Source organism: Rhipicephalus microplus, chromosome 8 (genome assembly GCF_043290135.1).
Source record: "Rhipicephalus microplus isolate Deutch F79 chromosome 8, USDA_Rmic, whole genome shotgun sequence".
NCBI classification, from domain to species: domain Eukaryota; kingdom Metazoa; phylum Arthropoda; class Arachnida; order Ixodida; family Ixodidae; genus Rhipicephalus; species Rhipicephalus microplus.
This window is the reverse complement of record NC_134707.1, coordinates 21,639,992-21,662,957: the sequence shown is the minus strand read 5'-3', so window position 1 is coordinate 21,662,957 and position 22,966 is coordinate 21,639,992. Positions and strand designations below refer to the sequence as shown.

Genomic DNA, 22,966 nt, shown 5'->3' with positions numbered 1-22,966 from the left:
TATGTGAATACACGTCACTGTCAACAGCTTGTCACCAGTCTGCATTTTATTGTGCATTTGTATTTTAATTGTATTGTTCTTTGAACAACTAAATAATTAACTCTTGAGCTCCGACTTTGACATTTTAATATCGATCATTGCTCTCAACCGTAAAATTTCACACAGTCGTAAAATAACCCGAACGGCACTTACCAAGTTTCACTGAAGCTTCGAACAAGCTATAGAATTCGTACGTGTTGCGGTCCTGCTTAAGCTATTTTTGCAACAAGCTCTTTGATGTATACCGTGTCTTTTATCTGCTTTTATCTTTCTTTTTAATCTTTTTCTTGGTGCTGTTCTACACATTTTGACATTTCGGTTAATTTATTTTCCAGTGTACGGTGGGCCCTAATGCCTTGCGGACCTTGGCATTGTCAAGACGAAGACGAAGATTTCAGACGAGGAGACTGGACACGTAAGTGCTCTTTCTATTATCAAATTGCAACTTGAGAGCCCCCAGCTCGTTTGCCGCAATACTTCTAGGGCACGATTAGCGACGAAGTTGACACAGCTGAAACAATTAACGGTGGCGTTTTATGTCCCAAAACCAAGCTATGACCATGAGAGAAGCCGTAGTGAAAGGCTCCGGAAATTTCGGCTACACCTGGCACCAAAGGCACCCCAATCTAAGCACGTGAGCCCCTAGCATATTGTGCCGATCGAAATGCAGCCACCGCAGCCGAGATTCTGATCCCGTCTGTCAAGGAAAATATTCACTACACCCCTGCACCAGGTGACACAGCTGAAACAGGGTTGTTGAATGGCTTTTCTTCAAAACTTAAGATACGGTCCTTCAGTGTTTTCGGTCCCCTTGTTCCGAGAATTGGATCCAGATAAAGAAGAATATGTCATTTCTAGCTTTTTTTCCGCGGCTTTATAATTCTGCTGTAATACTTCCTCAGCGCCTTCAACACATATATATGGTTTTGTGAGTAACAATCTGCAATTTATATATATTGAAGTCATGTACACTCGCGCTCCCCTAAGGTAACTCGTCCTTACTAGAGATAAATTTATTTAAGAAGCAGAAGGTCTTGCTTGCCACGAAAGTCAGCAGAGCCCGGTTGTTTTGCTCCATCAAGCACAACAAGCCTAACAGGCCTTTGGGGGTCCGGGACTATAAGGGCCCACCCACCCTCGATGTAATTACCTCAAAAGTGAAATAATGTTTCTATGTTCAACTTTTTTACCACTACACCTTAGTTTATCGAACCGGCTACTTGCTTCATAGTCGACACAACCTGCGCATTCATTGTTTTGTACATTTTACACGCTGTTTTGTACATTCATTATTTTGCACGCGCACAGTTTTGACAAACATGTGCTGAGCCTCTCACCAAGTGGAAGCTGACCTGACGCGCTTTTACCAGCACGCGGAAACGACAGGACATGACCGGACAAATGTACGTGCTTTTGTGGTCTTTTTTTAAATTAAATTGATTGGATGCGAGTATCTTGACATTACGAATGAGTACAAACTTCATTTGGCCTTAGAATCAAGTTGTCAGCATTCGCAGACACAAATATTTTAGGTGGTTGGAGCATTGTGAGTCTCAAGCGACGGGCTTTGTAACGAAGCATATAGTGAAGCAAATGTTCCACGAATTCCCTCTGCGCTGCCCACCGTCACAAATATAAACTTAGAGAAGTTACGTAATAGATTACGTTACGCGTCGATTCTACAGTCAAACATTTTCGGCTAAACCACCAACGCTCGCACTGACCGTCAAATACTGATGTTAAAAACTAGCTGGGTATTTTTCTGACGTTTTGTTTGTGCTTTCTTAGTGTTTCCAACTTCCATAACGACAGACAATTTTTACCGTGTCGCTGCGTATACTAAGATGTTAACACCAGTTTTAATCTGCTGCTAATATGAGTTGCTTGTTCGAAAAACTGTGGGAAGCGTATACTCGCTGTTCACATCGAGCCAGTTACAACACTATTCGATTCACATTCCAATAAATATGCGGCTCTTGCGCTGCCATGTCACATACATGGGGATGGAAGTAATAGAGAAATTGCGGAACATTGTGGTGACACTCGCGCTGACTGCAGCATCCGCAACATTTTAACTATAGACAATTCTATTGACGCCACAATAGTGTATGCGCTTTGCAGGCATTTGGTGTCTGCAAGGATAATGTTGGTCAAAATCAAACAGAATAGGGAACAACCTATACTCCCTTTCTAACCTTGTCTTACCTGAGGGGTTAAAAGATCATGCCCAAAAACACCAATAGAACGGCGTGAGCGTGACTGATATCACGGACATACAAAAGGTGGGAGTTACGTATTGCACAGTCACCAGAATGCAAAACCACGTGATGATAAGCAAAAGACAAGCGTTACTGAAACATGCCTTAAGCGTTCCTGATCACCTCTGGTTTGTATTATTGATGGAAACAGAGACACGAATATTCACAGTGCGTAAGGGTGTCGCTTTGGACGCTAAGTAAAACAGATTTAGATGACAAGCCAAGAAAAAAGAACAACACATAAAGGGCCAATCTTGAAACAAGCTTATAGGAAGGAATGAGCTAACTTTAGTGATTCTTTGGTCTCTGAAAACATTTACTGCGTCAGTGGCAGTAGGTTTTAACAGTGAATGCCACCATTTGTCAAGAGCTCGTCTTTGCGACGTACCCAATGTCTTGTGTAATTCTACCCGAGGAACCAGTGCTGCACGACTGGGCATGTGGCTGTGTGTGGGCGCAAGCAAAAGACGTTAGCAACAAGTAGTGGGGAAGGTCGAGAAACAGCCTGTTTTTCAGCGAATAAGAAGGCACGCTCATACCCAAGTTTTTTTTTGTTGTTTTTTCGCCAGAGGCTGCCGGCCAGGATCATGCGCTCGTGTACGCTAATTCTGAGTGCCTGTCAGCTCAAAAATATGGTCAATATGAGTGGGACGTGCATAGCGGACACGTCAACATGCACTTTAAGTAACAAAAAGACTCATATTGTTGCAGAGAGAATGTATTTTCTCAATGTACACTTTATTCAACTAAAGAAGGGCAAGTTTTTTCCTTGGGCTAGTTTCTTTGTTATGGAAATGCAAATAAATCAAGAAGGCTATTGTGGCAGAGAAATAGAAAAGGGCAATAACTGTTATCGCCCTGTAATACCCACTGTATCATACGCGATACGTTGACGACAACGCCACTAAAGAGATAATAAACCTGCCAAAGCTTGTCTCAAATAACATTGAACCAGATTAAACCAGATTAAACCAGATGTCTCAAATAACATAAAACCAGAAGAGTAAAATGGTCAGTGCGTTTCCACACTTTTTCTCGTCATAACTGCTTGTCGGTATCACACGGTTAACTGTATAGTGTAGTCATCAGCTTAACCTAAATGGCTTAACGTGGACGCAAAACCGTCCCTTCCCTTAGTGGTATCCTAAACAACCATCAATTTATGTTGTCCTAATGCCTCATTTAAAAGGGTTATATATGCGAGAGACATAAATGACGAAAAAGGTCAAAGAATTCATTTTCCATAGAGTGTAGGATGTGCGTCAGTTTGAGCGCTAGCGTTTCCGGCCATCATTCGCACTGTGTGCTCCTGAAGACTGTTTCGTCCACTCGCTAGGCCATTGTGTGGCGCTGCTGTGCACTGTTGAAATCTCACTAGTACTACCATTTGTAATCTGCCATTACTTCAGCGTTTTCTTGCGGTCTGCCGCGTTCCCTAACGCATGTGAAAAGATGGACAGTGCAGAGACAGCTGTGTGTTAGATACCATCGCACTTATGGGTCACTTGTTTTGACTGAATTGTGTCCGTGTGGTTTTGTCCTTTTATAATAAAGGCCAAGCAGGTCCGTAAGGGCACCCACCGAAGAGAGTGCCATGGATATCGCGAGGAAGGCACTCGACATGGCACGCTACGTGCAGCAGATGTCCTCATCGTCTCTCCTCTCCCGCGCCAAGTGAGGACGCATCAGGTCAAACCATTGCTGTGCATCGTTCATTCTCAAGAAGATTCAATGATGCTCCGCGGTGGCTGCGTTTGCATGCACACCACAATAGCGCATCGTATTTACCAGCACCTCAGGATAAAAAGAGCTCACAGGCTCCCTTATGCACTCGCTTAGGACGACTCGAAGGTGGTGGCCATCTTCTCATAGGGGCAAATTAAGCCCCTTATGACTGCACGATGTCCGCAAACTGCCATTCGACGTCTACAGCAGGTGTAGCGCAGGTACATGTGAACAAATCGAAACAACTGTGAACAACAAAAAGGTTATCAAAGAGCTATTAACCAGAACAAACAAAATGAAAGGTCACAACAGCATAAAAACACCGGAATTTATTCATCAATCTACCTAAACATATTACAGCACGAAATATTAACAAGGACGGAATAAAAGGCTGTTCACCAGAACCAAGAAGCAGGTGATAATTTATAATTCGATACACAATGCTTCACCCCATCATCAGCATCCAATTTGCGGATATGTGTTAGTCAATAAATTGAGCCCCCCTTCCCGGAAGCTTCCCGCACCTAAAGTGGTTTCGCACTGTCTCAGAGATCGAAGGCATTCCAAGTTTTCTGCACCTCCCTAGTTTTGCACTGCCTCCGCGATCAGCTCACGTTTGACCAAGCGATGATGTCATGTGATGACGTATCACGTTACGTCGTAGTAACCTCACGATGACGTCAGAAATTAGGGGTTCGTGAAGTCTTGATGACGCCACATGGTGATGTCGTGCAATATTCATTGTTTTTAGCCACTCGAGTTGCACGGACGAAGCAGAAGGTCAAATGTCGTGTTCGATGAGGCATGTAAGGATTTCACCTTAATATCACGTGGCACCGCATTCACGTTACCAACACTCATTCCTCATTGACAAATATGAATCTGTTTATAACAAATGAGTTGCGCCGGCGAGTCGGACAGTGCACACGTGCCGCCAGCCGCCTAACCTTCTCTCTTTCCTTAATGCGACCCAAAAGTCTCTCAATGCACCACTTGAGTTGGCATTACCAGTCTCGATCAACGCTCTTCTGGCTCCCTGATGTAGTACGACTTACTGACGAATTACTTCTGAACACGCCAATGTGACTTGCCAGACATACGATGGACGCGCCGCTTGTGGTTTTCACAAAGACGCCGGTGTAATTTTAATTTCTTTCTACGTACGCAGCTCTGGTTAATGGAGAGTTTTAGTAGTGCGTACGCTGCGTACGTGGCGGCGTTGCGTACGTAAGGACGCCACGTTCTGCGTAGTGCGCATGCGCAGACCGCAACGCGCATGTATCGCGTTACGTACGCAGCCGCTACGTACGCACGCATGAGATGCGTGCGTGCGTACGTATGCGGTGATCGCGTCGCTCTCGAACAAGTTCGCGACAGAGCGAGACTTCGTTTTGCAGAATGGCGGCATCGAAGGCAAGCTCAGACCGGCTCTGTGGCTTAAAATATGGCCATAATCTCGCTATAACACTTGGATTGGCTCTTATTGGCTGTCAACAAAACGTACTTCTATTTTGATCTACCAGATGACGCAACACGCTTCACGCTCGTTACGTACGCGGGTACTACGGCGTACTAAAAGCCGATTAGTGGCAAAGGACGCCACGTAACGCAAGGCGCTTGCGTGATGCGTACGTAGCACCATTCCGCGGTACTAAAACTCCCTAATAAAAAGATGTTTTGGAATGCCGGCGAGTATTTTGTAAGCGCATAGTTAGGTTTCGAATTCACGCAGGGCGAACGTTCTGCAGCTCGAAGCCAAGAGTTTGCAGAGCCTGCTGAACAAAAAGCCGTACCAGTCGGACGCCGTCGAGCATCGAGCACAGAAACTTCTGAGGGACGTCATGATGCTACGTGACAGTCTGGTGGCGAGGAACGCGCGTAAGGACGCCGCAGCCGACGCAGCGGTAGACGGAGCCCCGAATAAGGACCCGGGGCAGCCTTCCCAAGCCGACCTTGTCGATGACACTAGTGCAGTAAGACGGTAAGTTGGGCCAGTTGGTTAGGATCCATCGTGAACTTACTTAACAGCGCCGTCTTTTCTTTTTCTTTCTCTTTTCCTCCTTCCCTGTCCTCTATTTTTTCTGGTGTTGCGCTGTAAGTAAGTTCACGATTGACACTAGTGCCCTTGGGTAAGCATTCTTGTTCGTAACCACGTTTCGCATCCATATTACGGTGACAGGCTTACATGTGTGGCTCACGAGTCGAAATAATTCATGAAGTTCGACGAGACTCCAGGTGCTAGCTCGCGATACGTCGTTGGTTTCAACAGGAACAATAAAAAAATGAAAGCATGGTCCGCCCTAAGTGAAAGCTGAATTAACTGGAGAGCATTGTTTCGACTGCGTTTCTCCTGTGCCCATACTGTCTTTATCGGCACCTGCTTATTATTTTTTTTGGTGTTGATGATATGTGACATTTTCTATCTTTGTCTGTTCTTTTCTGGTGATTATTTCATTTGTCTTGAGGCTATCTAATGTCTGTTCAAGCGTTAACTTCCTACCGTTTTTAGCTGCCGCTTGAAGCCTGGTGCTTCTAACGCCTGCCGCTAGCATTCGCCTGTCGCCTTTCTGGCTCAAACCTGATGAGGCACTGCTCGGACAGACAAATTTTGTTACCTAGTACCTCTCTGTCGTTCTGGCCATCATCCCAGTGAAATCCCGCACGGGTTATATCTTCCAGGAGCCCCATGGCGTCTATGGAAGCCATCGACCCTCGAAGCGTTGCCCCTGTTCTCGCGGGCACGGGCAGAAATATCGGCCCTTCGACATCGCATGACCCTTACCGGGACGCCAGTGAAGGTCATCATCGCCCCGTGGTACTGCAAAGGGGGATCCCAGTGACGTCCAGGATGTACAGGCATACAACGGCGCCTACGACAAGCCCCAAGTCGTCCAGTAACACGAACCGAGGTCGTGCCAGCCCGACGTCGTCGAATCGCGGGATCTCCACACAGTCCAAGCGACCGAGTCTGGTAACGTCGGCGGCCAAGATCGAGACGGTTCCGGAGAGACGCGCCGAGGCACTCTCCAGTAATCCTAGAATGACCCCGCCGTCTACCAGGAGGCGTGAGTCGCCTACGTCACTAGCGACATCCAAGACAGCTCACCAACAGCCTCCTTCGCATCATGGGACGCTGACGCCTTCGATGATACGCGAAAGGGAAGAAGTCGACAAAGTCATCGACCTTTTGCTGAGGTCGGCGGAGGTGGACGCGTAAGGAACCCCGAAGTCTGTTTCAATAGCACGCAAAGTACGTTCGGGAATAATATGAAAGAGAACACCAAATTCGCGTTTAATGGACGTACATAATGCAGTGCACCAACAAGCTATGTTGGGCTTGTTGGTGCATAGCTAATCGAAAGACGCAGCAAAGTGTTAAGAGCTAAGAAAAATGTAATGAACAGAAACGAACCATAGGAAAAAGGAGGTGCTCTTGTCATGCTGGGTTCAGTGGCTGGCATTGTTTTTGTTCCGTACACTTTCTTTTCGTTCGTAAGCTCGGGTCACGTGTTTCAAATGTCATGTGATGTAACGATATGAAAGTGACGTGTTGAATTGCAAGAGATATACCATTTCGCGTGAGCATTCACAGATACGAGTGATTTCGGGCTTGCCAACTGAATTTAGCAGCTGTCGTTTCAAGTACAACAGGTGTGTCTTTTCGTATCGCTTACGACTGTATACTATACTCTATAATATCAGCGCCTGATTAAACATGCACAGCGGTATGCATGCGAAGTGGTACAGCGTGAGGTCGAAATGATACAGTCATACCTAATGATTGGCGCACCGCGCTTGACATTGTCACGGTAAAAACTGGACGGCCTTCACTGTACTACTGCTGTTGCTTGTCGCAGTTTGCGTTTCATTTGACGCCGATAGTGTACATACAAGCAAACGATCCACTAGTGCTGCTTGATACTGAGTGGGTCGGAGAAGAATTATAGCTGTGACGATGAACGACACGCAGTGAGCGGGATGGGCCAGGGAGCAAGCGGGTGTTAAAGACATGTGTACTCTAAGGAGGCTCCCCGACGCCTTTAGTGATGTCGATTGTCCCGTTAACATACCTAAAAGTATATAATAATAATATTAATAATAATAATAATAATAATAATAATAATAATAATAATAGGAGAGTAACACCTGGAGTTTTGCGCGCCAAAATCACGATTAGGTCATGAGCCATGCCTCAATGGAGGACGATAGTTATTGCGCGAGAACAAAACGACGACACAGAGACAAGAAGGGCACGAAAGACACTTCTTGTCTCTGTGTCGTCGTTTTGTTCTCGCGCAATAACTATCGTCATGCCATACCAACTAGCCCAAGCTGCCACACTCAATGGAGGGCTCCGAAAATTTCGACTGTCTCGTGTGCTTTGCGTGCATGGACCATGGCCATTTCGGCTTCACCGAATATGCGACATCCACGGCCTGAGTCGAACCCGTGACCTTCCGATCAGCAGTCGAGCACAGTGACTGCTATTGCCTGCCGCCACATAAAAGAAAACTTATCATGAAGGCAGCGAAGATATATTGCATTTCACTTATTTTTTATGCTCGTGTGCTCAGATTTGGGTGCACGTTAAAGAACCCCAGGTGGTCAAAATTTCCGGAGCCCTCCACTACGGCGTCTTTCATAATCACACGGTGGTTTTGGGACGTTAAACCCCACATATGAATGATGATTATTTTTTATGCTCCTAGTGCTGATTTTTTGAAACACCCTATATGGTTTGAAACGCTCTGTATGCGTTTTTAGCGTGGTAATCATTATATATATATATATATATATATATATATATATATATATATATATATATATATATATATATATATATATATATATATATATATATATATATATATATATATATATATATATATATATATATATATATATATATATATAGCTACCGTTAATCTTGTTACACATTACGGCCAACCGCTGATCTGATATTGCTTGAAACCCTCTCTGTAATACGCCGCCATGCAAATTCGTATTCAGGCATCTTATTATCTCAAACTATTTTTTTTGCAGGGTCGAAGCGGCTCCTGTGCAGCCTGTTTTAACCGATGCCCTCGTAGCCAGCGTCCTCGCTTCTGAGACGAGGTATGTGCCCCCGACGTTTCATCGACAACAATACCAGAGTAGCCACATGCTCAAAAGAATTGAAAGCTGGGCCAGTTCGCGACAGTTCTTCAACATAATGAATTACAGTGCAACGAAGAGCCGGACAAAGAAGTATATGTCTCTTCCTTTTCTTTGTGAGCGTCTCGGTTCGACTTCAGTGTTTCAGTGCTCAAGAATGGTCGCATGTAAAACACTAGCCATTTACCAATGTCACTTTGCTGACATTTGTTTTCTCAGAGATGTGGCTGCAGCAATCACGAAATGCGTTGAGTGTACGACCATGTCAGTGGTCATGACGGTGAAATTTCGCTCCTTATAATGGAAAAACCCTGCGCATGCCAGTGCACGTAACTTGCTGTAGCCGTCATGGACGCACATGGTTGCAACATGGTGGCTTAGAAGACGTCAAGGCATAATGATCCCGCGGCTATTAATCTATCAATTGGCTTCAGTGTGTATCAACGTAACTGGAACATTACTAAGCCTCTGGGCACAAATAACGGGAGATCTGGCATGCAATATTATGACAGCACAAACGTTACAGCACACTGAAGCTGACGAATGGTATAACATAGCATTTTATAGTTAAATAAGCAGACTTGTTTTGCTCTGATTGATTGATTTTTATGGGTGGTTTAACGTCCTAAAACCACCATATGATTATGAGTGACGCCGTAGTGGAGGGCTCCGGAAATTTAAACCACCTGGAGTTCTTAAACGTGCGCCCACATCGGAGCACATGGGCCTACAGCATTATCGCCTCCATCGAAAATGCAGGCACCGCAGCCGGGATTCAATCCCGGGACCTGCGGGTCAGGAGCCGAGTATATACCTTAGCCACAAAACCACCACGGCGGTGCAGAGAGGTGTGTTTCACGTCGATGATCAGAATGGAAAGGTGGCAGCTGCAGCCGCGGTTCAGTCCTCCGATGCTCGGGTCAGCTTACAAGACCACTTTATGCGTTGATGTGTAGCGTGCAAAAATGAGAACATGATAGTTCTACAGAACATGGTAGTTAATTATCGCGACACTGACCGACATGTAAAGAACCGAGATAAAGAACCGAGATCTGCAAAACTGCAGCCTTCATGACGCTTAAAATGAAGGCGTTCAAAAAGTAGTTGCAAGGCATCTCACGCCGCGCGTGTATGCAGGAACTCGGCCGTTTCTTCTTCCCCGTAATGCGCTATACCAGTTCAAGTACGACGAACCAACTCGTCTAATCTTCAACACTCGTGTACTGTTAAGTGGTCGGATTCCATGGTAAAGGAAACCGAGCACAATGTTCTTCAATGTTAGCAGCCGTATACTGCTCTTATCTGTCATCTTTTTGGTGTAATGCAAAATATCAAGCCCCCCCCCCCCCCAACTTTAGGCACTGTGTTGCTGTAGATGGCGCGATATGTGACGGCCATCATCATGTCATGTTCTTAAATGGTTTGTGTGCGCAGGTCGGCAGTGGACAGCGACAATTTTTACTCGTCACTTCGCAGGAATGCCCGCAAATATCCGTAAGAATTGTCCTTCCTTATGGAAATCGAAATATGAGAGGAATCTGAAGATATCTTCTTTTGTTCCAGCATCGATATGAAAAAAAAAAGATATCTATGAAACCAAAAATACCACAGAAAAAGAACATTTCTGTAACTCTGTCATTTAAACGCAGGAATACTTTAAAGAAACGAGAATATTAAAATGAACAGAAGATTACATGCGTTTGCCTTCCGCACAATAGACATTATCCGCACTACACAAGCCGTATTCAGGCATGTAAGGGGGAAGGAACCACGCACAGTGAGAAGATCGAGGCATGCAAAGCGCCTACATCTCTACAAAGCTATGTTTTTTGTTTTACCTGTAAAAGGGGGGGGGGGGGGACCAGAACAAGCAAGTTATTTCAGAGGGCAAGAAGCCTGGGAACTTATGCTGCTTTGAACATGCTTGCTCTTGGGGAGGGGTGCTTATGGGGGCGGGCAGGTGCAAATCTTAGAGGGGAAACTGCTCCCAGTTTGCCCACGTCCTCCGCTGACGCCACTCCTGGTCTGTCTCAAGATTGAATAATAGGATACCGTAGCAGTTAGCTTGGATCCAAGTTCTTGATCGCGGGCCGTGGTTTGCCGTTTCCGCGGCGTCATATGGACGTCTTGCACACGACGCCTGACCATACTGGTGCTCCGTGCCAGTGCATTCTGCCATAGTACTCCAATATGGCGACTAAGCGATGATGTCGCCACACCATATTCAATGCCGCGGAAGGGGACTGGCGTGTGCGAAAGAACTTGGATTTGAGTCAAGGAGGTGTAATGCTAACATTGGTGACCTGTGCAAAGAACTTGCAATAAAACATCATGGCTTACTACAACGAATGCCATTTCTTGACACTGCTGGTCGTCTAACGAAGCGGTTCAGGTGGCGTCAGTGCAAGACTGGATATTATAGCGAACCTTTTTGAGAAAGAGGTAGACACGTTACAAGAGCTGAACTTCGGTATTTTTTTTTTAACAGGAACAAGTTTCTCGTAAGGATATGCTGTTCGCTCCTGCTCCTGGGCTTGGCTGCGTTTTTCGTTGCCTTCACAGTCATGTACGGAAGTGAGTTGCTGCTCGAATTTTCAATTTCCAGCATACGCATATCCAAACGAATCACGCGAGCCTATCGAGAAAAGAAGTGGCATGCCTTACTGCAGCGCAGGTTAAAGCATTTCTCACGGCTGCGATGTTCCGCTTTACACGCGCCGCGTGCAGTGTACATCGACATCTGAGAGGGTGACTTACATGGTACACTTTTGTATTGAAATTCTTTCTGAAGTGGCGCACGGTGGTAAACAGCCACATATCATGCCTTTAAAAATATAATGTCATTGCCGCACTCGCAGTCTCCCATAATCTCTTGATGACTGCACAGCAGAGCAGCAGATACACAGCAGAGCTGTGTATACGGCTAGGTGCTGTCATCCACAGAGAAAAGGTTTGATTAGTCTGGCATCCCGAGACAAAAAACGTGCAGAGCAACAGTTTTCGGCGCCCCTATCCCCCTCGCCACCGCCGAGGTCTTTTCACCGACACTTGGCGGTGACAGTTCCAACCAGTCGTTGTGACCCTTTGTCTCGTGACTTGGAGATCGCGCTTACACTGTTATCAACAGTTGCTCTTTGACCTTCCTATGAGATGGACATGCTTCATGATACATGAAAAATCACAGCATATCCACGGAGTGAAGGATGATGAGTCAGGCGAAGCGTCCATACGTTCATCCGTGCTTCTGTCCATTCGCTCGTCCGTGCGTCCATCCATGCGTTCGTTTGTGCATCCGTACGTTCATCTATCCGTCCATCAGTGCATCCGTCTCTCTTTCTGTGCGTTCACCCATATGTCTGTGTATCCGTCCGTGCATGCGCCCATGCGCCGGAGAAGGCAGACGGCGCGCGGGTAACACCGACGAGACGCGAGTTAAGGAAGCCGAGCACAAGCGTCTTCAGCGTGCCCGCCGTTCTGCTTTGTCTATGCCCCACTAACGATCCGACACGTACGGTGACGATCCAGAGACTGAGAGAGGCACTCGTTCATCACGCCCTCAGGCAAAGCGCGCACAGCAGCCAATCGGAGAGTAACGGCATAGTAACGCCATCTGCCGGTTACGTGTGACCGGAGATACTGCTGGTTACGCGTGGTAAGGTTAGACTCAAAGAACCTTCGCCCCTAAAAAATCATATGTGCTAAACATAATCACGAGGACCTCTAGAAACACGAGAGCTGACATGTCGGTGTGACACTTAGTAAAAGCGCGCATGCTATGTACATCTCACGCTCGGGGTGCTGTCTTTTGTGTTTTCGACTTCTTTAATAGCGGCATATTCATATTGAGCCAATCATAGTCAATGCAGCAGCCTATTCTGCAGCCACCATTCTGGATAATATGGACACAGTTATCCGCTGAAATACCTGACCTGCCATTTAAAAGAGTTCCATGGAATCATAAATAAGGTACTTGAAAATCTTTCTAGGAAGGTTTATTCAATGCTAATATTTTTCGAGTACCAGCTATTGAAATTCACTCTCTCTTCTACTCCCCTCCCCCAAAGCCACGTGGAGATTATATCAGTAAGGTGGTATATGTTGATTAGGACTTCACATTCGGCTAGTTGAATTTGGTTCATGGTGGATGTAGAATGCTGTTGTAGCTTGGCTGGGGCAAATGCGGGTTTGGCTTGAGAGGGGCAAATGCCCCTATTGCATCCCACTGCTGACGCCTATGTGTTGGGGGGGGATATTTGGGAATATTTCCCCAAAGAAACACAGGGCTCCTTGTTTGCATAACTTCCGCCATTGTTCTTGTGTAAATGAATGCATGTATGAGAGGGCAAAGCTACAGCCGCCACTTTGCGCAGCTCTTGATGGAGCCCGTTACTTTGTTGAAGTGCGAATTATTACTTTGTCACTCACGGCCAACGCAGGTCGGGTACTCGCACGTGCCAGCAAGCTGAAGAAACACCAGGCGCAAAACTACGACAACAACTCGCACGACGAATTTCCGCATATCTTCGGCGGTCATAGAAGTGGCAACGATGACGACGGATCACACGTTTCTGTACAGGACCTCTCTGGTCTCGGCAAGTGAACGCTCCTTCGTCCACTAAGGTTTTCATGCGTGCATTGTGTCCTGACCCCACTCATTTTGGGCACAGCACATATACATTCTTCATCCGTGATATGTCCAATGTGAATGTTTCCTTAAAAGTAATGGTATACTTGTACATTTGTGTCTTACTACGCAGTCGACGAAGTGCTACTGAGCTGACACTTCTGAAAACGAACGGCACATTCGTTTATGCGCACCTCAAGGGACTCGCAGGGATATTCTATGAAGGCTGAAAAAGACAGCGGCCCATATATAACATAAGCAATAATTCCCTCCAGCTGCGTAGGCGCAAGTTGTGGCCCGGCGATGTGTGGGAAATTTGTTCCAGTCTTGTGTCATATGCCTAGAGATAGTTTTGGAAGGTCCTTGTACGAGTCCGCTTGAAGAACTTTATTAAAAAGTTATGGACCACCTCTCCGAAGGGAAAACATGATCGGATGCGAAGCAGCAGCGATTGCTGCGTAACGCCACCAAGGTCACGGGCCGCTGTCACCACTGTTAAGTAATGAGTGTTTCACAGCTTGTGGCTGCTTCTGCGCAGAGCTCATAGACGGAGCGGACACGGTGACGGTGAGCTAAGGGAACATTTGTATACAGCATAAAAAGAGGCGTTACATATTCAGCATTGCGGCTGACAGCATAGGGAGCTCAAAAAGCCGGGATGTCTTCGGACGCTTTGACACTGTCATCTGCTGCTTGTAGTCGCGCCGCTTTGTTCTTATGTCAGCAGCCTCCGATCAGGAACGCTGCTGAAACTTGCGTCAGCAGCCTCCAATCAGGAACTGCCGATAGATTGCATCCAAGGGCGAGTGGTATTGCCACGCGTTGTGTAAGACGCGCCGGGCTAGATGACATCGACTGCGTCATCGGGCTGCTATCGGACCTGTGGGTGGAAGGAGCTCGCTGCGTGTTGTGTAAGACACACTGTTTTCGATGATTGCGTCAGCCTGGCTCGCCCGCTGGTGTTGACACTGGTTGCCTTTGCAGAATTTATGAAGTTCGGTTTGGACTTCAAGGCATAACACGGTGCGCACGCCATTGAACTGGCTGAAACGGGCGTCGACGCGGATGCTGGAAAACGGTTTGAAGCGAAACTCGGTGTAGCTTTTACTCGAGTAAACGTTCCTTTGAAACGCAAAGACAGGGAAGGCGGGCTGGGTTTCGTGTAAGTTTCATTACAGATAAACGAGCCGAAAGTGTTTTCACGCGATGTGCGGTCGGGGAAGAGGGTGGAAAGAGAGAAGTGTGTTGCGAGCTGTCGAAGAAGCAACACCACCTAGGTGTGTTGGGAGGAGTCGGCAGCTGCTGCAGGTGAGGTAGTGACGTCAACGTGCAGCTGCGACTTGACTTACTTGACATCGTTCCAACAACTGTGGCGGGGGGGAACGTGGTGCGCCGCGTAGGCACGGACGGAAATTGTTGCACAGGCTAGAGCTGCTTTACAAAGAGCTGCTTCGCATCTAATTTTGTCGTTCAAAGTTGATTTAGGACGTGCCTCAGCCCCTGCTTAGACATCAGCCACGAGCCCTTGTGCTCGGGCTCGGACGGCCCATAGTTGTTCAATAAGGAGCTGAGGAAAGCCTCCTCCTAGCGCACCCTGCAGTTTGAGACTGCCTTTTCGTGGACATGATTTAAAGTGGGGATGCGTTTGGCATGAGCATGACGCCTGTAGTTTTCCTTGCCGATCTTTGGAGGCCGCCATATATGAACAAGCATTTCAAAATTATGCAGACCTTGCCATACCTTACAGCAGCTTTCAGGATCCTGTCAGTGATCACTGCAAAGAACGTTAAGTTTAGAGGATGCTTCCCGCGCCATCTTAATTCTTCAAATGCAGCATCAATAATTGCACATGTGCCATAACACATCAAACTTTCTGCGAAGCAGAACAGTGGAGGATGAAAAATGCATCCCCGACATCTGCCGGTGCACGGTCAAATCATGGAGGGACAATGTACAGCACACGTGTCCAGGACTGGCACTTGGCAAAACATCAAAAACACTGCATTGCAATCACTGATGAAATCGAAGGCATGACACTTGACGTGATAAATCAGTAAAGCAGCTGCAAGCGCTGGAGAAAGCAGTCCTGATAAGCTGCATAAGAGTCTAACCACATAAATTAACCCTTCATATGCTACGGCCATGCATGCACACTCTAACACTGTGTACTCAAAGCCATTCGTGTAGAGCAAAATTATCACCGTATGGTGAATGCAGCTCATACAGTATGAAGCAATCCAATAAATTACTTATAAATAGGCAAATGAAGCAGAGGAAAGAAACTCACTTAGTAGCATTAAAAACACAGTACTTTTGGTTTGTATAATCCGTATGATAAATGCAGCTCATACAGTATGAAGCAATCTAATAAATTACTTACAAATAGGCAAATGAAGCAGAGAAAAGAAACTCACTTCGTAACATTATAAACACAATACTTTTGGTTTGTATAATTGGTGGATTTCCCTTTTAGTATTTAGGTTATTGGTTGCACATTCTCTTTTATTGCACCACATTGTTTTTTAAACACTGGCAGTTGTGCGAAAAGCACTGCAGAGAACAAAGATGTTGTGAGATATATTTTACCAGTCATTTTTTACATTGTTCTGTGCCAATTTTCTTTTATGCAGATGTCCACGAAAGCACTAATGAGACAGCCGAGGCACCGTCCAATGATGTAATCCTGGACATATCATGAATGGCAGAATTGTTTCGTCACATTACTTTTTATGAACGTGTAAAACTTACTATAGCCTTCCTACTTCGTTATTGATGGAGCTTGAAATAAAGCATATTTTGTTAAAACAAGGACCATGCCTTTTGTGTAATATTATGCTGGAAATTTGCAAGTTACTTCAGATATGCCTAAACAGACGACTCGTGCATGCAACAGGCACCACATGTGTTGCTAACAGACAAGGAGGAGACCGCACCTGCTTATGTTCACGAGCAAAAATAAAGCAGACGACATTCAGCGAAATTTGGAAGGCTCCTACCCAGCCCAAAAGTTGAAGTTTCTCAACAATTCACTGTTTTCAATGAAATAAATCATACAGATCATTTTTGAAAACAACTGCGATGATTGTCAAGACTGCTGGCACATTTGGTGTGGTGCACAGATTAGTATCACACCACTTGTCGTGAACGCGAACTGTATTATGGTTGGGCACTTCCCACACATTGCATATGGCCGAGCCGAATTTGTCGCCAACAGCAGCATTGAGAGGCCTTCTGTAATGCAGCGCGCAACCTAGGTGCAAAAGTAGGTGTCACTATGTACATACCAAAGCATGGAATCTGTGCGACATGTGTGTGCAATCAAGCTGCTCGCCATGGCGGCTAAGCTTCGACTGTTACCAGCAGGAGCCGCATAAACAGTTGCCTTCTATTGAGCCATTGGTTGCATGTGCAGTTATCCAGATGCAAATGTTGCAATAGCATTCTATCGCATCCAATACAAAGGGCTACTGCCACCACTCACTGTTATCAGTAGTAGCCTTCGATTATGCAAAGATTCCCCTATGCAGCTACGCAAGTGCGAACTTTACAGATTCACGATGAGGGCTTATGCCACCAATTCTGTCACATTGTCCGCCTGCGCTTGTCGTGTTTTTAACATATTACATTTGCACTACATGGCGAGCAGCGTGAACTGCACGTGTACAACAAAGCAAGGCTATTAGCAGTGACCTGGTAAGAGCTTTTATTGCCTGGCTACCGAAAGCACTTTTATCGCACCAGGCATCAGTGAATACGTACATAGTTTTCATGCTCTCGCCATTGTGAAATTTCCTCTTGATGTTCATGAAGTGCCCCTAGCGGCTCATTAGATGGCGCTCGCAATAAAGTTTTGTATTGTAACGCGCATATGCACATAAAACCACAACTTTCTCTTCTCATCACTAGCGGTTGAGGCACAGTTCTACTCCAATATAACGCAGTATGCCAGCAATATGCCAGCCCTTGCATGTGTCAGGCTGTGCCACATGTAACTGGATTATCGGACACTAATGGATGCATTCCAACATTGCTGGCTTGTGAATAGTTCCGCTCCTATTATTTCTTGCATGCACCAAGCTGTGTCGATGGTCTATACCATCATTCTTGAAACAGGGAACTTGCAAAGTAGGAGCGCACATCTGGGGTCACAGCCTGTGTATTCCTCAGCAGCCCTCTGTGCATATGCCAGACGGTTGGTTATCAACATATTCTGTTGTAGGTGATTGTGCAGAGCGTCTAATTTAGCCCAGCTCACCACTGCAGAATAAACTATTTCTGGCTGGAGTGGCAATAGACGATAACGCTGAAGTATAACTCACTGTTGCAAGTCCTTAAAGTTTGTGATGGTCACTCAAGGTCGTCGATGCAACTTAAACTCTATCTGTGCTTCATGTTTAGTGCAGTCCGGAATATAATTTACTAAAACTTCGTTTTGGAGAACAGGGAAGTAAAGTACCCCTCCCAGACCAATAAAATGAAAACCAACTGCTACACCATAGTAAGAGGCAGTTCCATTTTTATTACAAGAGATGAAGGCCGTGAAACAGAAAAAAAAAGCATCCCGCAACTGAAACAAATAAATGGTCATAAAGAAACAACCTCCCTCGGCTCATCATTAAGTTACATATGGTGCAGAAAAAAAAAGGAAAAGAAAACTTGGTGTAAGCTTTTGCTCAGTGGCTCCTGTCAGGGTGACGTTCGCGGGGTGCTGCCTTGATGATGTTGTCCACTCGTAGGATCATCTCGGCAGCTTCGGCTGCACTGAGCAGGACCTGCCGCTTCACGACGAAGGCCTCTGTCACGCCGAGCTTGGCCATATCGTCCACCTTTGCCTCTGTCATGTCTGCAAAGTCGTCGTTAAAATCAGTCAAGTTCTGCAGTCTTTAGCATCGAAACCACAATATGGAAGTGAGGCAAGAGTATTTGTTGATTCTGACTAGCTCGGGTTTATGCACCTGTAGATGAACACCTGCCACAGAGGTTTAGTGGTTATGGCGCTCTGTAACTGACCAGTAGGTCATGGGATTGGATCCCAGCCGCATTTTCTATGGAGGTGAAAATACTTGAGGCCCATGTTGTTAGCGTTAGGTTCACATTAATAAAACCCTGGTGGTCCAAATTTCCAGAGCCCTCCACTACAACTCTCACAAGCATATTGCGGTCTTACTACGTTAAACCCCCAAAAGACATCTTTAACATTCTTATATTTCACCCCAACAGACTCCATATAAACAGGAAAGTCTTACTGATGCCGGCCGTCTTCTTGCCCTCAGAGTGAGCCGCCCGCAGCTCCGAGACTAGCTGTGCACTGTCAAAGCCAGCATTGTCGGCAATAATCGTGGGGATCTGCAATTAAGCCATAGTTTCAATCACACTGGTACAGTTTGAGCCACAACAAATGTTCGACAAAGGAGGAGTGTTGGGCTTCAAGCCAATACTACAGCAGATTATCAATTACAGTCAAACCGACTTATAACGATCCCAAACGTAACTACATACATCGGTAATAGTGACGCTATTTCAACGCACTGCGTCCACGTATAGGGCACACTTTTACAACGAAAATGTCTCACACAATCACGATAAAAATATGGCGCATGCGAAGCGGGAAAAAAATGTAAAAATGTAAGTGTAAACACCCACGTCCTCTCCTAAATTAAGTTACAAGCAGACACCCCAGAAAAAGCAGAATACCTTTCTCAGCGCCCTGGCGAATGCCTCCATGGCGAGCGACTCCTTGCCAGCAGTGGACTCGGCCAGTTTGCACACTGCTGCCGACATGAGCATCTCGGAGCTCCCGCCTCCAAACACCACCCGCTTGTCCTTCACAACCTGGAGCACGAGAATATAATGGCACCCTTTCTAGCCAAATTCTGGTACATGTCTTCAAAATAAGGTATAAAATCAACTTGCAGTGCCTTACCCAATTGCATATGACAACTTGAAACATTTCTGCAGCGGACATTTGCCATGTACTTTATACCACACAACTGATACTTTTCATATCTTTAAGTCACAATAACACAAAGTAAATGCACAGTATGCGTGAAGCCACAAGTAGTACAGATGCACAGGAGACTTTTTGCATCAAATAACGACCCTTTACTCAAGGTCGCATTCGCATGAGACATCTGGGGCTTTCACCTTGCACCTGAATGTGTTGTTACCAAATTTAAAAATAAGAATGACTGAAATGCCATTATCTCGGAAAGATCCAGCCCAAAAAGTGTTGCATCTGGTGCTGCACAACTCTCCCAAAAAGACGACTTAATTAGTCAAATCTTGTAAGGCAGTTTCAAGATGGCGATGACACTGCATTTGACCACTCTAAGTGAGTCTCTAGCAAACGCCCTTTCGGTTTCATACTCCATATTTACACGCGTAATGCTCTCGCACTCGCATAGTTCTCGCACCCCCCCCCCCCCCCCCATTGCCCAACAAAAATAAGTTCTTTTTCTCACGAGTAATTAATCGCACCTCCAAAAAATGGAGTCGAAATGTCTGCATCTTCCAACCACTAATAATTTTGCGTATTCTGAATGCATTTAATTGATTGATATGTGGGGTTTAACGTCCCAAAACCACTATTTGATTATGAGAGACGCCGCAGTGGAGGGCTCCGGAAGCGTATTCTCAACGCACAGAGCCCTAATCCAATACAGGCGAAAGTGGCAAGTCCACGTTGCGGCATGTTAGTGTATGTCGTGTCAGTTCTGTGGTTACGATATGGGGTGATAAGGAAGCTACAGGGCTGCTTTCTGGTTGAAAGTGATTAATTATGCAGGATTGCCCTACTTAGGCAGTAGTAATAGACTTTATTTCAGCCAAAACTAAAGGCTGAGCATTTCGACCGTCTGCGCGACCATTCAATGCTGTTCTTCTCCGCTTTCAGCGCTAGCCCCTATTAATCATGCATTAAACAACGGCACCGGACCCCCGGTAGGCACTTGGGAGGCGACAAGTTTTGTATTCGCTACTGGCAGTGGCAGCATGGGCAGTTGAAAGCCACTAAGACACGCTGGGCCTTCCACGTGCCTAAGACTGAGATAGATGGTAAAGCTTCATTTCGTCAGAAGGTAACGCGGACAATTTTGTAATACATGGCCATCAGCTCAAGGTTGCCATCGTACGCTAACCTTTGGCATGTTCCGGTTGAGTGACATGCGCTAACGCTACACCAGCAAGCTTTGCATACGGTATTCCAAAAAAATTTACGAATTGCTCGCAGCTTTTGTGTCTGAAATAAATCTTGCCTTGTGTTAAGGGGGGACGCGGCACTTCGGGACCGAAAATCAGCCAAAAAATCGAGTTTTCGCGAACCTTCTTTTCGCGTTCCCGACATCATTGCGCACCTATTTACAAAATTTCATAGCCGAATAACATCAACTTTTATCGTTATTCAACTTTAAAAAACCGAAAACGGGCGTCCTGCCCTTTAAATTGAGGGCGAATAGCGCACGTTTCGGCTCTACGATACGCGGGAACTACGCGCTCGATCGGCGCCATTTTGGTCTTGTTTGAAAGAACGCGTTTTCAGCTGTTTTTTTTATTCAGTAAGCAACATTGAGCGTATCCCCGGCTCGAAAAACGGGGCCTCAAAGACGAAGAGCCGCGCTCACTGCCATTGGCTAAACGGCGCATGTGACTGAAATGGCGCTTTCGGGTTGGCTGGAAGCTCGCGGCTTGCGCCTGCATACGCGACCCGACGCCATTTTGAAAGGGTTACCGCTGTGACGCCTCGAAATCAACAGAGCACTCTGAAGCTTCTGATCGTATCGCCATGCCTGGAAACGCAAAAAAGTATCGGACCGTGCACGCATTTGGTCGCAGGAAACGCAAAGGTCGTGGGAGAAAGTCTACGAAGTCATCAGAGCCCTTGGTTGACTCCGACGAACGATGTGTCGACGCTCCGCGGCTGTTCAGCGATGGTGCGACCGAGCGCGTTGCCTCCGACGACGATGACGGTGAAGCGAACTCCGGACGACTACGAATCGACGCCAAGGTGGTGACAAACGCCGAAGTTGAAGAAAATCATGCCCGGGAGAAAGCGACGCTCGACCGGCTTTCATCGGCGCCAGCAACTGCACGGAAAATTGACTTTTTCACCGCGAGTTGTAGCGAGGCAACCGCACAGGACTCGGACCACGCTGCTCCTTATCTGCTTATGCATCTAGATATCCTAAACGCGATAATGGGTGCCTTGTGTTGCAAAGCCTGCCACGGACCGGCTACGATCGTCAGAGGGGATCGGGACTACGGACTTGCCGTGAAAGTGCTAGTGCAGTGTGAAAGGTGCGGCGAGATCGCGAATGAATGGACTTCGCCCCGCGCGAACGGCACGAAAACGTGCAATCCGTTTGAAGTAAATCTTCTCGCTTCGAGGGCGATGGTGGCTACCGGCAACGGCCAAACGAAAATGAACGATATTTTCGCAACAATGGGCATCTCACACCGCGGTATGCACCACAAGACGTTTCAGCGGCATTTGAAGAACACGCTGGCACCCGCTGCAACGCGAGCGGCTGAGTCCGCTATGAGCGAATGTGCGGAAAAGGTTAGAACAATTTATGATGACTTGTGCTTCGGCCACCGGGGCAATATTGCCGTTAGCTACGACGGCACGTGGAAGACGCGAGGCCATTCTTCCCACATCGGCGTGGGCACAGTTATCGAATTATTTAGTGGCTACGTGTTGGACTACGTCGTTCTTTCCAACTTTTGCCTAGGCTGCGAGGTGGGCCCAAAGCCTAGTAGTGAGGGCTATCAAGAATGGAAGGCTAACCACAAATGCCAAAAAAATACGAACAGCAAAGCGGGGCAAATGGAAGTGGAGGCGGCTCTAATTCCATTTCAGAGGTCGCTTGAACGCCATGGCTTGCGCTACACAACTATGCTGTCTGATGGAGACTCTAGGACATTTTGCGCCATACAAGACGCCAAGGTGTATGGTTACATTGACGTGCAGAAGGGAGACTGTATTAATCATGTACAGAAACGGATGGGCACCGCATTGAGAAACCTGGTGCAGAAACAAAAGTGCGATGGGAAAAGAGGCCTTGGTGGGAAAGGCAGGCTCACAGGTGAGCTGATCACCAGGCTGAGCACATATTATGGCCGGGCTCTGAAATCGCATGAAGGTGACGTGGGCGAGATGCAAAAGGCTGTG

General features: G+C 46.5%; 2 protein-coding genes across 6 annotated transcripts in view; one reads left to right on the top strand and one right to left on the bottom strand.

Annotated features, from left to right (window-relative positions):
* The first annotated feature begins 370 nt into the window (after positions 1–370).
* On the top strand, positions 371–16,609 carry LOC142768861 (uncharacterized). 5 transcript variants are annotated; one of them, XM_075871280.1, is made up of 9 exons: positions 371–454; positions 1,348–1,442; positions 5,755–6,003; positions 6,702–7,235; positions 9,066–9,137; positions 10,611–10,670; positions 11,665–11,750; positions 13,613–13,768; positions 16,431–16,609. In XM_075871280.1, exons 2-9 carry the CDS (start codon positions 1,429–1,431, stop codon positions 16,496–16,498), a joined length of 1,239 nt encoding a protein of 412 aa, XP_075727395.1. In that variant the 5' UTR covers positions 371–454; positions 1,348–1,428; the 3' UTR covers positions 16,499–16,609. The 5 variants fall into 5 exon arrangements, with proteins under 5 accessions (XP_075727395.1, XP_075727396.1, XP_075727393.1 ...); XM_075871278.1 differs by lacking the exons at positions 371–454; positions 1,348–1,442 and adding an exon at positions 3,753–3,971; XM_075871281.1 differs by lacking the exons at positions 371–454; positions 1,348–1,442; positions 13,613–13,768 and adding an exon at positions 3,752–3,971.
* Positions 16,610–18,299: 1,690 nt separating this feature from the next.
* CCT2 (chaperonin containing TCP1 subunit 2) overlaps positions 18,300–22,966 on the bottom strand; it is a 44,350-nt gene continuing 39,683 nt past the window's right edge. The window contains exons 9-11 of the mRNA XM_037416405.2: positions 19,495–19,632; positions 19,047–19,146; positions 18,300–18,643 (exon numbers count right to left, since the gene is read on the bottom strand). Of these exons, the coding sequence (XP_037272302.2) occupies positions 18,474–18,643; positions 19,047–19,146; positions 19,495–19,632 (408 nt within the window). The 3' untranslated portion in view covers positions 18,300–18,473. The remainder of the gene's footprint in view (positions 18,644–19,046; positions 19,147–19,494; positions 19,633–22,966) is intronic.

Bases quoted from the DNA above. Each gene is read 5' to 3' on its own strand.
- LOC142768861 (XM_075871278.1), top strand. From the start codon at position 3,892: ATGGATATCGCGAGGAAGGCACTCGACATGGCACGCTACGTGCAGCAG. The intron at 9,138-10,610 runs GTATGTGCCCCC...TTGTGTGCGCAG, and splicing joins GTCCTCGCTTCTGAGACGAG to GTCGGCAGTGGACAGCGACA. The intron at 10,671-11,664 runs GTAAGAATTGTC...TTTTTTTAACAG, and splicing joins AGGAATGCCCGCAAATATCC to GAACAAGTTTCTCGTAAGGA.